The sequence below is a fragment of the Micrasema longulum genome, unplaced genomic scaffold (assembly GCF_059751315.1).
Source record: "Micrasema longulum isolate JH-2025_06_02 unplaced genomic scaffold, ASM5975131v1 h1tg000191l, whole genome shotgun sequence".
Taxonomy (NCBI): domain Eukaryota; kingdom Metazoa; phylum Arthropoda; class Insecta; order Trichoptera; family Brachycentridae; genus Micrasema; species Micrasema longulum.
The window spans coordinates 986,258-1,004,830 of NW_028277396.1; the positions used below are offsets into that span (position 1 = coordinate 986,258).

The window sequence follows — 18,573 nt, forward strand, 5'->3', positions numbered from 1 at the left end:
AGGTCACTAGCCCTGTAAATGCCGAGCCTTCCAAATGTTTTCCTCTCTCTTGCGATAAATTCAGATATGTTCAACTGCTACCCGTAACAATTTTTCCTAATTTCTTCATCAAGTTAAAAAGTATCCAGGATTTTTTACGGTTTTAAAAGAAACGCTACACAAACAATGAGAAATGAATTTACTTAGGCTAAATTTGTATTTAAATTCCCCCTAGGTCTTAAATACAAAAGGATGAAAAGACTAAAACAGGAATGCCTAACAGTCTTAAATAAAACATTGCTTATCTTACCACAAAATTTCTTAACGCATACATACACTTGAGCGCCATTTTCTTTTGACACCAACATTCCACGAATCTCTCTCTCTTTAACCTCACAATAAACGGCATAATTTTAACTTCCTATCTTATAAAAACGCCACTCCTTTGTTCTTCTTGAGTGAGTTAACACCCGGTTCCAAATTAATTTCTCCGCTTTTTTTAACTCTTGACACAAAATAGCTGTTTTTATTCTCTGCAGTGTAAACCCACTGTTGTATTTTGATATCAACAAGTTCGCTATTAGGATTTATGTTATAATTTTCTCGTTTTCCCACTGAAAAGTTTTTGTTAAAGTTTACGGGTATTCTTTGTAAAAGAGAATATTTCACATAGAAAAACGGTTCGTAATATTTTTACTTTACTTTTACAACAAAAATGTACCAATCAAAAGAGATTTTCACTTTGTACATTTTACTATGATAGTACTTATATTTTTAATGAATACATTGCATCTGTTTGATTCTGTTTTTTTATGTCAAGTCAATTCTAATAATTTTATGTCTCTTAAGGGCAGACACTAGTAAAAATAAAAATAAAACATAACGCATCTGTTCTTTAATCATAAATAAATATAGTTCAAATTTAAATTAACATATACGTTAACAATACAGAAATCTCATAAAATTCAAATGAAAATGTTTAAACGTTTTTGATCGTCGATCCCAAAAAACTTAATCAAATGTTTTTTCAACGAAGTTCATAATTTTTGGTCAATAAATACGGAATTAATAATATAAATAATATAAAAAATTAAAATAATTAAAATATAAAAGACATTCCATAGTGCGATTTTGAAAATATATGCACTTATTATTAATTTAATATATAAATCACGAAATGTTTTTGATTGCTTAAAATCATTCAAGCAGATAGTAAACATTTGCCTCACATAATATTTCTTTTACTGAATAATTTAAACGATGCTAATATTCCACACTTATTTGTTTATAAATTTGTATAAACCACTTTAATTTTTTTAATTACACTTCGACCGGTTTCGAATTTAACTAACTTATAATTACACGCGTTGCTATTTATATAATAAAATATTGTATGAAAGAGACAGAAAATTGAAAGAAAGAGAGAGAAAGAAGATAAAATATATCATAACGGGAATAGTTTTAAAAGAGGAATAAATTGCCCAAATTTCTACATTGGAAAAACTTCACGTAAATTTAAAGTTAGAATCAAAGAACATATAAGATGTCTGATTAATAATATTTTTTCAGAATTTGCAAATCAACTTATATCCGAAAACCATGAATTTAATCAAGAAACAGGTGTGAAATTTTGCACGTCAATAAAAATGGTTTTCATTTAGATAATTTAGAACGATTAGAAATTAGTAAAGCCATTAATCAAAAACTTTAAATAATAAACAATCAATTAAATTTAACTTTGAGTCCTCTTTTAAAACTTTTCCCGTTATGATATATTTTATCTTCTTTCTCTCTCTTTCTTTCAATTTTCTGTCTCTTCCATACAATATTTTATTATATAAATAGCAACGCGTGTAATTATAAGTTAGTTAAATTCCTGACGATGAGGTAGTAACCTCGAAACCGATCGAAGTGTAATTAAGAAAATTAAAGTGGTTTATACAAATTTATAAACAAATGAGTATAAAATGTCATAACACAAAGTGAAAAATGTTTTTAATAACAATAATATAATGCTCATATTGTTTATTTATTTTCGATAGTTATATTTAAATAAAAATACAAATTATTAAAAGGTACACAGGTACATTTTAAACCGTTTACTTGATAAATTCGCGCTTCTAATCTTAAAAAAAAAACTGTTTTTAAAAAGTATTTTTATTGTTTACATCAAAACATGTATCTATATAAAATTCTGTCAAAAACATATTATTTATTTTAAAATACGAGTTAATTTATGTTTTCTGAATAAAGGCTGGCAAGCAATTTTCCTCTAGCGTTTTGCATGTTTTTCTGAAACCTTGAACTCGATACTAAAAGTTATATTTAATGGATGAATTTCTTAAATTCTTATCGACAAAAGCATTAATTACGCTAATTTACAAGATTTCTGAATTTCCGTTTATAATTCCTTAGCTTTCGTTAGCGATTCCCCTATTTCAATGAATATTCACCTGATGTAAACACAATGGCTAACTTCTTTCAACATTTTGGCTATCTGAAAGTTATTCTCTCAGAATTCACGGCATCTGATATTTTTGGAATTAATCTTTCTTGACTACTATCGCAAAATAAATCAAATATCATTTTCCAGTTAGTTCTTACTGGCACATGTTTCCACAAGTAAGCAGATATATATTTTTAGAAAACATAAATCAAAAGTTGTAGGTAAACATCGTATTCAAGCTGAGAAGAAACATAATTTCTTTTTGGTCAAATATATTACTCCTAGATTGCCTCTATAAAGATAAAAATACATTTTAAGAAACAACTTTTGTTTTACTTTTATATCTTAATTTATTATTTAATATTTTATGTTCATATTATTTTGATTTACTAACATGGTAAACAACTTTTTTATAAGCACGATTTATATGCATCCGTGATATGAACCGAATTAATAAATTAAGAGTAAAATTTAAATTGTGAGCCGTACATCATAATTAAAATTTTATGAATAATTATAATTTTACTCAATAACAATACGAATATGAATTTTCTGAGTTTGCGATTAACTTTTATAAAAACATACAACGAAGAAAAAGTATTTGCAAATTGATTATTTTATAAAAAGAAAAAATTATTACTAATCGTTTTGAATTTTACATGAATTTTTAAAATGGCAATTCTTTAATTTAGAATAACGGTTTTTTTCTCAAAAAAATATGAATTAATCTGAAACGAGTAAATCGAGAAATCCGCAGTAAATTCTGAAACAAAGATACTGAAGTAGGTGTTGAAAGAAATTGAGTTTAAAAAACTCTCCAAATAGAAAACTTGGAACTGCAACAAAATCAGAAAATATTGTCCTTTAATCTCTAAACTAAACTATTTTTTTTTATTTCATTAATAAGATTTTAGCACAGACATCAGAAGCATTGTACTTATTCAATCATCGCATGCTCAATTAACCATAAACCAATATCTTATAAAAAAAATACGTATCCACTCGAATATTTAAAAAAAATACGTATCCACTTTTTTTATAAACTATTTGCATAACCAAATTAGGTAAATTTTTTGTTTTTTTTTTAAATAGCTCATTATCACTCATGTTTATTATCATTTCATGGATGCAAAGTAATCAGTCTTACGCTTCAGGTAGTCCAGAGACAGTGAAATCTTACAGCGTTAAACCACCATTTGAATAAATATATTTTACGTTGATCACGGGAATCGAGCCCGGGATCTCGAGTATGGTAGTTGAATGCATCAAGCTCTGCCCTACGAGGCCGACTTATCCCCACTCGATTTCCTTTTCCAAGATTTTTTCAGACAATACTCATCGAGTCAAAAGCACTCATCCGGGATTCTGATTCTATTTCACAAACAAGTAAGTATATCAAAACCAATTGTATACCAAAAAAAAGTTGATATTGGTTAATCGTGCTGACATTTAAAAATACACTTAATGTTTAAAAAATGGATACCCGGAAAACGGAAATCTATCACAACACATGTCAACGCTGTAATTGATTGGTTAATTCACAAGAAATTGTGACGTAGTTCTTTATAACATTTTCGAGAAGTAATTTTTACCGCGTTTAAGAAAAAAAATTATACACAATTTCCCAGAGCGCTGAACATTCTCATTACGAGTACTTATATTTAGTTTTTCAATTTTTTTGTTTTTTTATTTTTTGTTTTTATCTTCACATACAAAAAATAAGTACTTTGGCGTACTTATTGAATATATTTATATTAAAGTCTATGATTTATGCAAGAAAAGCAATTTGCTCATGAATGTTAATAAATCGAAAGTGATGGCTTTTGAAAGGGACGAAAATATAACTAAATGTGAGATCAGTTTGAAAGGAGATATTCTGAATCAGAAAAAAGAATTTATGTATCTGGGAAGTATGTTTACTAGGGATGGAAAGACTGAGAAGGGAAAACTAAGAGTGCCGGGAACAGTGTGAACGGTGCACTGAAATCTACCTTGGCAAACAAATGTTTATCTCAGGAGGTAAAACTAGCATTTCACAATGGAGTTCTAGTGCCAACTCTAATGTATGGGAGCGAAGTATGGAAATGGAAAAACAAAAATGAAAGTAGGTGAAATGCTGTCGAAATGCGATCCCTCGGGTGAATGTGTGGTAAAACGATGTATGATAGGTGCACAAATGTCGAGATCCGTGAACTGTGTAAGGCTGAGACATGCATTATCGACAGAATCAAGAAAGGGGTGCGCGTTGGTTTGGACATGTAGAGCGAATGGACAGCGAAAGAACGGCTAAAAGGATCTACGATGCGAATGTTGATGGATGCAAAAAACGAGGAAGACCGAGAAAGACATGGCATGATCAAGTCCATCAAATGTTTGAAGATGAACATGTCAAGAGTAGGAATAATCGGCGTGCGTGCATCAGAAGATGTATGGATGTAGACGAAGCGAGGTCTGTATTCAAAGACAGAGTGATATGGCGTTCTATCTTCTTTGCCTACCTTTGCGGGGAAACGGGGTGATGGTTTGTTGTTGCTTCTGTTGTTGATAAATTGAAACTGTTATTTATTCACATAAATATTGTTCCACTCTATTTAATTAAGTTTTTGATATATAATGTGTTTTTGTAGCAGTTTATATAATAAATAACATATGGAGGGGGTGCATTCGAGATACGCTTTACTCTAGAAGAACATAATATGTGTGTATTACTTCGTAAAATGAGTGAAAAACTCTTGAAAATGTATTTTATAAAATGTTGGTGAAGTAACGTTCATAAAATATATACGTTGGTACCCCAGGTAAACAAATATTTGTAGCTTATAGTTTATTAATTATTTTAAGAAAAAAACATGTTAAGTTTGCATCATCATTATTACCCCGTTCCGCACCCAGTGGTGCATAGGGTACTGCATTTGTAAACTGTAGCATGTTTCGATCATCTGTTACATAAAGGTGATCAGTCTTCGCTTCAGGTGCCAGTCCGGGAACAATGGAATATTGCAGTTTTAACAACTCTTCTAATCAGTATTTCACCGCTTCAACCACCAACAAGCCACAGAAAATGGCTTGGTGGGATTTTAGTTTCTTGTAAAAATAATTTTTAAAATTACTGAAGTGATAATAGTAAAAACATATATTTATTTTTTTTATAAAAAATAAACAGAGAACAGCTGTCAAGTCGAAAACTCTCGTCAAGGGTTCTGGTTCTATTTCATAAACAGCAATGTGTTCTTCATCCACCTGGACGTAGAGTTTATATGTATAACAGAAATCAACGAATTGAAATTTTAAATATTAGAGTTGGCACTAGAACTCCGTTGTGAACTGCTAGTTTAGCCTCCTGCGATAAACATTTGTTTGCCAAAGTAGATTTCAGTGCACCGTTCACCCTGTTCCCGGAACTCACCCTCCTTTCAATATCTTTCTCGGCCTTTCCGTCCCTAGTAAACATACTTCCCAGGTGCACAAATTCTTCTACCTGATTCAGAATATCTCCGTTCACACTGATATCACATTTAGTTATGTTTTCATCCCTTTCAAAAACCATCACTTTTGATTTATCAACATTCATAAGCAAATCGCTTTTCTTGCATACCTCGTAGACTTTCGTTACCAAGAATTGCAGGTCTGCTTTGCTGCTAGCAAGAAGCACGGCATATGGAATTGGAAAAATGGTGATGAAAGTAGGTTGAATGCTGTCGAAATGCGATCCCTCGGGCGAATGTGTGGTAAAACGATGTACGATAGGTGCACAAATGTCGAGATCCGTTAAGTGTGTAAGACTGAGACATGCATTATCGACAGAATCAGGAAAAGGGTGCTGCGTTGGTTTGGACATGTAAAGCGAATGGACAGCGAAAGAACGGCTAAAAGATCTACGATGCAAATGTTGATGGATGCAGAAAACGAAGAAGACCGAGAAAGACATGGCACGATCAAGTCCATCAAATACTTGAAGATGAGAAGATGTATGAATGTAGAGGAAGCGAGGTCTGTATGCCAAGATAGAGTGTTTATGGCGTTCTATCCTCCCTGCCTACCCCTACGGGGAAACGGCGTGATTGTTTGTTTGTTTGTTTGAAATTTTAAATATATCTGGACATATAAGTTGACCTAAAAGTTTTACATTTCTCCTCGAACATTATAATATTGAAATTCCATATATCACACGAGTAAAAAATATTATTTGACAAACACAAAAACAACGCAAGAAACGGTGATACCTTTTGAGAGATATCTAGACCAAATTAAAAAGAAATTTATGTTCTCACAATAACAAGGAAGTTCAATACTACGGAAAATAGGATATAAAAAATATTTTCTAACGTGCGGTAAAAATTATACGGTCACTGACGAAGTAATTACAAAACTTTAAAAATCATAGCCCTGATAACACGATGTTTAAAAATCATAATTAGTTTGATAGTCTATTAACTAATAAAAAAATATTAAAAACCAATGAATTTCCTTATTGCCCTAGATTGATTAATTAATTTGCTGTGACAGAATAAATTTCGGTAGGATATAATATACGTATGTAGTTATGTGTGCATTGTGTTTTTATATGGCTACTTTCAGGTTAAAATCCTAAAAAAGATAACTAAATAAAGATTGATTCGGCTACTGGTTAGAGCGTCTGCCTACCATGCTTAAAATCTTTAATTCTCAAGTTCGCTTTAATTGATTTTTACTGCAATGTTTCATGATTCTTGAATGGCGTCTGAAACTGCCTTATTTATTTACAAACGATAACTGAAACGGGGCGATTGGAGTACAAATGTATCTTATAAGGTTCGAAAAACGAAATTATGATGAATTTCAATGATACGTTTATTGCATTTTTTTATAATACTAAATATTTTTTAAAAACTGTTTTACTTTTATCCGTAAGTACCTACTTTAATTGGGTAGATACATGCATTTTTATATAGTTTTAATTTACACACTGTCTTGCGAGAGACAAATCAAAAACGCTGATTCGGTTTTATTATTAGCTTTCATGAACTGTCAATTTATTAATGTATTTTGGAAATACAATTTACCACTAACGTGTACCTAGTTGGTAAAAGCTTTATTACAAAGCCAAATAAAACCTTTTCAAAACACCTTTTACTAAATGAATGAGAAATTAAAGTAAGTTGTATACAATTGTTTTGATTTTATTCAATTTGTCAAGTTTCCTCGCTAAAAAACTGTAATTTATTGACACAATACACAAACAAAACCAGCTAGCAGACTGCTTGAATGCGAAAATTAAGAGATATTATATTTTTATCAAAATGTATCTAGTTAAAAAATATTTTTACAAAACAACTTTCTTCCTCAATACTGAGTTTTCATCGATATTAAATGTCTTGTTTTCCATTTCATAATTTATATTCAAAAATATATAATTTTCCCATTTTTTATTTAATTTTACATTAATTTTTAAAGATACGTGTTTTTAACTATTTTGCACCTTTTTTTATAAATTTAAAGACCGCTACACGCAAAAACCTATTATATCCAAAGAACAATCCCACAGAAAAAACCGTTTGAACAAAACTTTTTCAAAGATGGTAAATGGTAATTATATTTATTTATTTATACATTTCATCATCTATACATTTTTTTGTTCACTTTGCCCAGCTATATGAAACAATACTTTACAATTTTCTTGTTATATTACTTAAAAATGTATTATTATTTAATTTGATGTTCACATTTATTCTTAAATTGTTCTACTGAATATGTTGTTTAATTTTTAGGCTTAATTTTTGTTTATAAATCTTGGGTTAAAGGTAATTCTTTTTTTAAAAATTAAACCAAGTATTTTCATATTTATAATTTTTGTAAAAGGCAGATTTGCCGTATATGTTAATAAAATAAATAAAATAAGTCAATCGAAAGAAATGAAATTAATCAACAGCACATGCTGTTTGTTGGTAACAATTATTTTTCCATGCTATTTTTATTTTTGGAAAAAATGCCAATAACGCAAACTACAATAATTTATTATTTGAGTGGTGATGTAATAAAATAATTTGCACCAATAATATTTGTAAACATTATGGTAGTACATTATACTATTAAGTTTTCAAACTACCAATTTTTACTTAATTTACAAGTAATCAATTCAGCGGAGTAAACAAAATGCATGATCTTTTAATGAAAACTGTATAATTTATTAGCTAATTTACGAGAAATATACTGTAGTTATACTTACAACGCTCTCCATGTTTGATCCTCCTGATTCTTTCTACGCTACATGATCTGGAAGATCTAAATCTCTTTTCTTTGCTTCTAACAACTTCATTTTTTTCTTCATGCTGACTTTTTTCTTTTTCTTTTTCGTTTTCTTTACTTTCTTTCCCCTGCCCCTCGCTGCCCTCAGCCCCCTCCCTGTCATCCGTCCCTTCAGTAACACGTGTGCACTTGGCCGGTGTTTTCGGAGAGCCATTTTCGCAGTCGCCCCTTAATAATTTTTGATATATCTCTAGTTCGTGATAAAAGTCGCTCTCGGATAAATTCTCCGGGGTAGAAGAACAAGAGACTGAGCCCTGGAGAGGGATCTTAGCTGTCACTGTTAAGCCGTTCAGAGTTAAACTGCGGGTGGCATTACTTTCTGTTACAGTCATCATTCGTAACTGACTTATTAATGACGACGTTACAAAAACAAAATGTCGCTGTAACTATAAAAATCTCCTAACAACAATAATTATTTCAACAAACTGTTGCAATACTATTATTTAATACGCGTGAAATCAACATTTAACTTTTAAACTATTAAAAATGAATGTTTTACTATATGCGTTATTTCAAATCCAATTTATTCAACATGTTTGTCATGACAGAATACTAATATTTTTAACCAAAAATTTACACACATAATATAATTTATAATGCCATTTAAAAAAAATATTTAACAAAAACAAAAAATCATAGTATTCTCTTTTTAAAAAAACACCCCGAAAATATTGCGAAATCTAGATTATAAACTATTTAACTAAGTTTTGTTGCGTAAATATGTTCGCTCGCGATTCTCTTAGAGATTTCTCGGCTTCCCGAACACAACCGATGCAACGTCCTTTCCCGGCCGACGCTGGGCGTCCACTGATTTGTGATTTCAAAGCCTTCTATTCTGGCAGAACCTTTAAAGGCAGGCCCACGAACATGGTAATAATACGTTTTGTTTTGATAACGTCGGTGCACTTAAAACTAAATGGTTATTTTGAATAAGCATGTTAGTAAGTAATTAAAACAAGTTCAAATTATTAAAATTTATACAATTTTTACAAAAAACATACACTATCGTAAAATTTTATCGCAATTTACAATTATGATAAAACTAATAAAGGTGGGTAAGTTATAATTTCTCATTCGTAAAACTCCATCAACAATTTCTTATAATGAGGAACTTCAGCCTTACAGGAAATTGGATACAAAAAATGTTTTCTTGCGCGCGGAAAAAAAATGGAGCATTTAATTGTTCTGCAAAGTTTCATGAAAATATAAAAAAAAATAATAAAAAATATTTCATTAGGTTGAATTGACCAAATCATATTTTTTTTTTTCGTTTTTTCAACGGTGTTATACGTCATTTGACATTTAATCATCAGTGTGGCCATTACATAAAGCAAAGTGTCGTCGCATTTAAAAAATAAAAATCCCAAAATTTACCACTCTCTAGGGGGTAGAGAAAATTCAGAATACCACTCCTGAATGATCAGTCTCAGGTTTTAGACGCTAGTATAAGGAAACTATGAAATTACATTTTTAAATCTAGCAAAAAATATTATATTACCTATTTACTTTCACCATCATCATCATAATCGGCCCATGTTAGTCCACTGCACGACATAGGCCTTCCCCTGTCTCCTCTACTCTACTATATGTATACCAAAACATGAGTATTTTATTGAAACTTGTATTATTTGTATACAGGTAAGTATCTAAGTATAATATATTATTACAATGAAAAATATGATAAATAATAAAATATCTTTTGTATTTATTACATTGATTTTTCTTATTTACGTTCTCTTTCATTACATATCCACACCTAACGAAAATTAGAATAGATGATCTTTTTTGAATAGTTTTAATTTTATAAAAATCCAATGCGTAAGTGATGTTTTATATAGATGAAATTAAATATTTTTTTATTCCGAAGCTGGCAATATTGGGGGATTTTATATATTTTTAAATAATTAATCGACCCGCGTGCATGATAAGATATATGAATGTAGAAAAAGCGAGATCTGTATGCAGAGACAGAGAAATATATTATTCTATCCTCTCTGCCTACCTTTACGGGAAACGGCGTGATTGTTTGTTATTTATTTTACTTGCATAAATTAGAGAAAACATAAAATAATAATTTAAGAAACATTTATATTTTAATTGGATTTGTAGTACATAGGAATGAGTTAAAATATACATAAACGTCATGCATTAACCTACGTATAATTTGAAATTATAAATTATTCATGTATAGCTTTTGCCTTAACTTATTAATTATGCCGTTCATGCCTTAACCTATTTATAATACTAACATCAGGGGTTAAACTGAAATCATTAGATTGGTCACTCTCTTCAAAAAGATTTGCTTCTTGTGTCTGTGTTGCAAACATGTCGTTAGAATACTTTACATCGTTATTTGATTTAATGTTGTAATTATTTTCTTCGAGTTTTACTTGAACAGGGTGTCTTTTCAAAAGCCCTATATCGGAAAATAAATTTTCCGTCAATATGTCGTTCTTAGAAACAGCGGGGGTATTTAATTTCAGTTTATTTATATACGAAAATCGATCTTCATTTTTCATCTCTGTAATAATTGAAAATGATTCTTGTAAAGCGGTAACATTAGCATCAAGTTTGTTTTTTTCAAACAATATCGCTGGTTTTTTGGTAATGTGTTTTCGAAGATTCCAATTTCCAAACGGTTTTGATTTTTGAGTTACAGGTTGAATTTTATTTTCGCTACTCCTGAAATTCGTACAAATTTTCATTACTTTCTCGGTTGATCGATTCATTAAATTTATGACTGGGGATACATTCGGAATCTTTGGGATAATTATAGTGTTTATTGCTTTTGCTTCCTTCTTTGTTATTATTGGAAGAATTCATAAAAACGTTTTTTTTACATCCGCTTCTTTTTTCACTCGTGTTGAAAAGTTCGTCACTAGAAGAATTTTCATGCTGTCGTACAACTTTTGGTTTTCTTTTCGATATTATATAACTACGCTCCGGATTGAATAATTGCATCCGTGTTTGTCGAGTATCAGTTATAATTGATTTGTACTCAAAAAACATTTCAATTTTGTGAATACAAATGTAACAAATCCACTTTGCGACAGAATTCACATCTGGTACAACTTTAATTTGTAAACACGTTTTTATTTTATGAATCAAACTTTTTTCACTTGCATATTCGCCAAACAAAGGAATCTGCAGTTTGTCTTTTGACGAACATAATTCACATAATATTTTAGACATTTTCAATTAAGAAACTTATTTTTTCTTTTGGAAAAACTTCTAAGCACAATAATTATGTTTTCAATTATTCCTACTATGTTGTTAAGTTAGAAAATATTCATCCAGCTAAACCAAAATAGGTACCTACTTTACGGCAAGCCAATGATTTTATTTTTCTATGGTGAGACTTGCAATTAGCTGTCAACACAAATTTTCATAAAAAATCTAAAATGTCTCTTATCTCCGTCAGTTTATTTCTATAATTCTGAATCCAGATAGTAATATTCGAACTCATTTGGTATGGATTGAATCTTCAATATTTATCTCTTGAAAGAACTACTAACAAAATATTATATGGTAGGTTCAATAGTTTTAATTTACATTTGACACACTTTAATAAATAGTATCATTGAAAGATTGACATACATAGTTGTATTTTATTAATTTATAACATTATAAATCATGCTTTTCCTTTCTTATTAACTTAATTATATATTTTTCTAATTAAATTTCATGATACCGCTATGGTTTTTGCAGGTATTGAAAACATAACCTAAATATGCACTTCATTATTAACAGAATAAAAGCCCTTATACTGATCATAATCGGTGCTGTTAAAAGAGCATTATGTTGTTTTCGGGGAAGACGAAGATCTCAGAGTTATGATGCGGATGAATGTCTCACTCATGTCATTGTTCCTAACAATAGTGAAAATGAAGTAAGTACTGAATTATTAAAACATTTAGAAAATGTTTATACTAAACCAATTATTTATTATCTGATACTGATATCCATGTAAAGCGAGTTACAGAAAGAGGAACATTGTCATGGACTAATAACAAAATTAATTAAATTGTTTGGAGATTGTTTTCCAATCAAAAAAAAATCAACAATTCGATTGTGCTTATGAAATCGCAATGATGTTTTAACAATTTGAAGCATCTCTAATCAAATGACCAGATTCTTTGCTTTGTTTTACACAAACCTTTAAATATTTCAAATTAAAACTTAACTTTGCATTTAGTTCATTTTGACTTTATATTTACCACATTAATATGTAAGATCTTGCAAGAATGGTTGCTCAATAAAATAAATATTACTTAAAACTGATTTTAAAGATGTGGTGAATTTTTCTTATCTTTCCTCTCCTTCCTTCCATTACAGCTGCTTATGATTCTTTAAATGTAAATAGATTTATCATAGTTACTAACATTCCGTGTCCACTCCCTTGTTGGAGCATAATATATTGTGTCCTCAAAGAGCCTCCAGGCATCTGTCAGCTGCCAGCTCCTGTGCATCTTCCCATGTCAGGTTTTCGTCCTGTAGTTTTGACATGAACAATCAGCAGCGGATGTCCAGGATGTTGATAACCTGATGCCTTATAAAGTAGACAAGCGTGGTTGAGGGCGTCCACAGTATACGGGCCAGACAACCGTATCGCCTCCGTTTGATGACAGTGGTCATCGGAGTTTGCTGCGTACATTACCTTCTTTATTCATTCCTTACAAAGTCAATCCACTGCACACCCAAGACTCTTCTGAGAAATCTATTCTCAAAACTCAGTGTTTTTCTGTTTTGGACCTTATTGGGTGCCATGATTCGCATCCGTATAGGAGAATAAGTGTTATGCAGGCGTTTTATAGCCGGCATTTATTTTTCACTTATTTGATCACTAGACAGCCTACATACTTAATTTGATAATGTATCCAAAATAAAAAAGTTTATTGGATTATAATTCTACTTTTTTTTTTATAAAATATACAAAGGGTATATTGTGACGCGTTTCGTCTTGTTAGAACATTTTCAAACAAACTCATACTGATACACGAGCCTACATACTGTTGAATGATGCGCCTGCTATTCCTAGGCGCACTCCCAGTTATTTTTGAAAGCTGCCTTTTTCCTTAACATATGCTCCAGGTATTTTTAAACTCTTGACCCTTTCGATGACTCGGTTTGATTCGTCTAGGGATTTTGGGCATCAAGGCACATAGTGTTATACAGTAAACGGGTTTTTGTAATATTGATTTTTAAACCCATGCAAACGGAGTGCCTATTTAACCTATCAATAGTTACTTGAAGACCCCTGACTGATTCGTCAATCGGATTTATAGTATCGTATTTTACTTATTTTAAGCGTTAAAAAAACAAAGTATATTAACAAATCAAATATATAATAATAACAATAACTTATGTAACTTTATAATAATATGTGCTCCTTTCAATATTTCTATGACTTGTTACTTTAATTTGTCTTAATTTGCATGAAAAATATTGTGAAACTTCACATATGAAATATCGTGGTGTTTTTATTAATTATTTTTTTACAACATAAATCAAAATATTTTTTCAACATCAAATTTTCTTTAAATTCTCAACATTAAGTTTTTTCCAGTTCACAGTTTATGACGTCTATGTTGCATTGTGAATGTAGAATCAAATGTACCACATCACGTTTCATAGGGTCTACAAATTGAAGATATTGACACAGCTGTAAATTGAATATCTTTGTTTTATTTTTAATTTATGATAAGTTCTCTAATAGGACATACATTCTTGTCTTATCAGTTTAAAATTGGGTTGCAAACAGAGGCGGTTCCTTTAGTATGTGCAATGCACTGCTTTAGTAATTTTGTTTTATTTATTTTTTAACATCGCATCGGTTCAAATTTCAAGATGCGTGAGGAGTAAAACTCATATTTATGTCGTTTTTATTGTTAAAATAAAAATACTTATACTTATGATTTTAAGATTCTACATATAAAATAATAAAAGTGAATTTATCGTCAGTTAATATCCGAGTTTTCCGTGGCATATATAGAAACAACAATATTTTGAATATCGTTTTCAACATAAAAAACTCTTCTCGCTTACTTTAAAATCTGTCCCTCACAAATATGCACATCGGTTTGACATATTATGATTATTTTCATTTTTTATTATTTTTTAACTAATGTATATTTTTAGAAAAACCAAACGCGAACTAAACAAAATTAGGTTTTTAATGCATTTAGTATAGTAGTTATTACTTAAAGTCGTTAATATTGCAAATAAAATTCTTACATCTTTTCAGTACAACAGTAATACGAGGTATTCAATAACACGATCAACGCACAGTTCTATAGATATAACGAAATACGACAATCAAGATACGGCTCGGGGTCATTGCCGAGTGGAATTTTAAAACTGTTGGGTCACTTTTTCGCCCGCTCTGATTAAAATCTTTTATAAAATAAACAAATATAATCCTGGGAGTTATTCAGAGATGTCACTCATCCACAAATGTTCATTCAAACTGTTTGGCCATCTATCGTGCACTTATCAAAGTATCAACCTGTAAAGTCAAAAATGTCTAAAGACAGTTGCCGCGTACGGGGCACGATTTTTCAGACTGTCTAAAGATAGTTCCCGCTGGGATTGGGTTAAAGGAATAATCTGCAGTTCCTTTTCTTTCATATATGGAACATATTGATTGTTTATAAATTTAATACTAAAAAGTTACCATAGTTATAAAACATGTTTGTAATATTACATGCATTTATTTATAGTCAATGTTGGTATAATATATTATGAAAATTATTATAAAAAAACACAAACCTAACACAGCGCCAATTACGTACAGAAATCAATATACAATACAAATTCTAACAAAGACAACAAGATGTAATAAAAATACAGATGAAATGATGTATTTACTTTTGTTTTGTTATTGTTTTGAATGTTTGGAGTGCTAAGGCTGTATTAGTATTAATATTTTTATGTTTCAGGAGTCTGTTGGATGGAATGAATATTGGGGAGATGAGACAAACAGAAAACCCCAAACTGTTCAAGATCACATTCAGTTGTATCGAGAAAAGGTAGCACATCCTAATGTTCCTCAATATAATCCCGATGATCAAGTTTTGGATAACTTATTTCAGGTAAATTTAATTTTACTATTTTGGTTTGTTTTTTACTATGTTTTTTAATTTACCTCTCTTCATCTACAGTCACAGAGTCTCGGCGTATTGATAACAATAGGTATCAATAACTTTATTTCGGGAGAGTAGGGGATCTATGCCTTCCTTGTTTTTAAGTGTTCAAATTTTTCCCATACCTACCCAAATATATTTTCAGTGTCACTGGTGAGTTTGCCAATGGTTGAACTATATGAAACAGAAAGTTCCTTTTTTTCCGACTTTCTTCTGACTCCTACGAATTCTCGATTCTAGCAAGAAATCAAATGAAAGAACCCTACCATCCAAAAACATACAGCAATGTATAAAATTAAATTATGTGTTTTTATTTTTATTTATTAGGCCTTCCAGCGATTTTTGCACCTTCACAGTGGCAAAACCCTTTCCTCTCATGTCCCTTTTGAGTCTGGGGAACAAAAAGAAATCACAGGGGGCTAGATCCGGTGAGTAGGGGAGGTGAAAAATTGGTGTCCTGCCGTTTTTGGTCAAAAACAGCTTTACGGATAGAGCGGTGTGGGTCGGCGCGTTGTCATGATGAAAAAACCAGTCCCTTGTGCGCCAAAGATCTGCCCTTTTTTTCCAGATACTCTCCCTCAATCTTTTCAAACCCTCTGAATCAAACTTCATTATATTCCAGACATCTCACAGAGTTGATCAGAGCATTGATTTTGTTGATGTTTTCATCAGTTCTTGACGTTGAGGGGCGTCCTTAACGGGGTTGGTCTTCAATTGACATTTCTTTATTTTCAAAATGTGAAAACCACTCGTAGACTCAGGTTTTACTTAGGGCAGCATCCCCATAAGCAGTCTTAAGAATTACAATAGTTTCCGCGGCCGATTTCCCCAACAGGAAACAAAATTTTACAGCCGCGCGTTGTTCTCGACAATTGGCCATCACATTTTTGGTGAAATGGAAAAAGTTGTTTCACTAAAATATTCCCACAGACAAATTGATACACTCACAGTGACAGAACTTCGCAAACTAACTCAGGAGACATATCCCTAATAGACACCGGATCAAAAAATGAATATCCTCACTTTTCCTTCCCACCATAACGCGATTCCCATTGCTTTTGGGCCCCCCCCTCGTATATATATATATTACTTTTTATTTTACAGGAAATGACTCCTCGTTATATCAAACAAAAAAAAGTTGTGATAGGAAACTCCTCTGATAGATTACTAAATAATGCCCCTGATTTATCCCGACTTGCTGTTTCATCAGACAGTGTACGTGTAAGTATTACTTTTGATATAAATACATTATTTTTTCACTTACACTTAATGACACAAAAGAAATGTAGACTGATCACAGTGAGAGTTTGTCACAAGTACATAAGAATAGTTGGTTTCAAGCTTTAGATTTAAAACCAAAAAAAAAATTAAATTTTAAGTTTGTGCCAACCTCTGGATATGCTCAGCTCAACCTTGTAATTATTGTATTCCAAGTAAACATGAAATCAAAAGTTTTAACAAAGTATTATATACTTACTATTTGACAAATAGATAAGTTTGTAGTTATTGTACGGTGTATTGTATATATGTTTATTTCTATCACACCATTTTATTGTCTCTCTCGCTCCCGAATTTACCTGTATTATCGAAAGTGAGACGTAAATATTGTGAGATTTCTCTTTTATTACGTACTCTGCAACATGTGACACGTTAGTAAACTTTCTATCGTATCAGTGATTTATCTCTGATTTTTGATAAAATGCTTTTTCTGTTCCCAATAAACGTAAATTATTTGATAAAAAAATATTTTAACCGGTACATAAATGTATAACGAAGGAATACCAAAAATCTTAACCCATAATTTATTATATTTATGGAGAAATTAAAGTTATTAGATGCAATGTGTACTGGCTACACATCACTCCTAAGGGAGGGTTAATTCTTTCTGCACCATTATAAAATGTATTGAAATTGTTATAAGTTCTAAAATACAAAGGGTCCTGCTGTTCGTGGTTGTTTATAACAACACTTCTCTAACATATTCGGTGCACAGCTTACAGATTTGGGAGAATGGATGGAAGAAGCTAACTCTGGGTGGGATGAACAGAACATTGATCCAACTGATGTGTTAAGAGAACAGAGACGACTGAAAAGAGAATCCAAACATTCGAGTACTACAAGCCTTGGAAGAAAATTAAAAGCATAAAAATAAATATACAGAATATATTTTATTTGAATAATCTTAAGAAATTAAGTTAATATTTTTTTAGTTGTTGATAATATTATTCATTTTAGTTCAAAGGACACTAATTCATTCCATGTGTAGAAGATTTAAAGACTCGAAAATATCTTTTATATAAACTTTTGATGTGTCATAGTAATTATAATATTATGTGCATTATCATTATTTTTAAGGCGTTTGTTAATTTTTAATCAGAATAGAGGATGTTGTAATATGTTCTTAGTTATTATAAGCCTTCTGTAATGAGCAAAAAATGTATGTCTCAAATCTATAGTCATAAAATAAATAAATTGGTGGTATTGTAACTATCGTTACATTATAGTGAAATGTTTGTTTTATTATTTCTATAAATGAGAGAATTTACTGCTTCCAAAAATTTTATGTTCAATCTTATATTCTTTGGCTGGTATTATGGATGCTCTTGCGGAGGCAGAGAATGGGTTGCTAGCGCGTAATTTACCTACTAATTACGTGCTAGCAATGTTTTCTCTACCCCCACGAGTGTCCGAAATCACTTAACATGCAAACATTTCATTGTA

The 18,573-nt window shown here is 30.7% G+C and overlaps 2 protein-coding genes across 2 annotated transcripts in view; one reads left to right on the forward strand and one right to left on the reverse strand.

Annotated features, from left to right (window-relative positions):
* LOC148283830 (EGFR adapter protein-like) overlaps positions 1-9,513 on the reverse strand; it is a 478,123-nt gene extending 468,610 nt beyond the window's left edge. The window contains exon 1 of the mRNA XM_088243131.1: positions 8,631-9,513. Within this exon, the coding sequence (XP_088099257.1) occupies positions 8,631-9,045 (415 nt within the window). The 5' untranslated portion in view covers positions 9,046-9,513. The remainder of the gene's footprint in view (positions 1-8,630) is intronic.
* Positions 9,514-12,045: 2,532 nt separating this feature from the next.
* Positions 12,046-18,361, forward strand: LOC148283831 (uncharacterized). Its single transcript, XM_088243138.1, has 5 exons — positions 12,046-12,238; positions 12,419-12,599; positions 15,649-15,801; positions 16,957-17,073; positions 17,846-18,361. The coding sequence occupies exons 2-5, from the start codon at positions 12,441-12,443 to the stop codon at positions 17,996-17,998; spliced, it is 582 nt and encodes a 193-aa protein (XP_088099264.1). The 5' UTR covers positions 12,046-12,238; positions 12,419-12,440; the 3' UTR covers positions 17,999-18,361.
* The last annotated feature ends 212 nt before the right edge of the window (positions 18,362-18,573 follow it).

Excerpts from the sequence above, each read along its gene's own strand:
- LOC148283831 (XM_088243138.1), top strand. The coding sequence starts at position 12,441 with ATGCACTTCATTATTAACAGAATAAAAGCCCTTATACTGATCATAATC. Across the intron at positions 12,600-15,648 it reads CTAACAATAGTGAAAATGAA|GAGTCTGTTGGATGGAATGA; the intron begins GTAAGTACTGAA and ends TTTATGTTTCAG. Across the intron at positions 17,074-17,845 it reads TTTCATCAGACAGTGTACGT|CTTACAGATTTGGGAGAATG; the intron begins GTAAGTATTACT and ends TTCGGTGCACAG.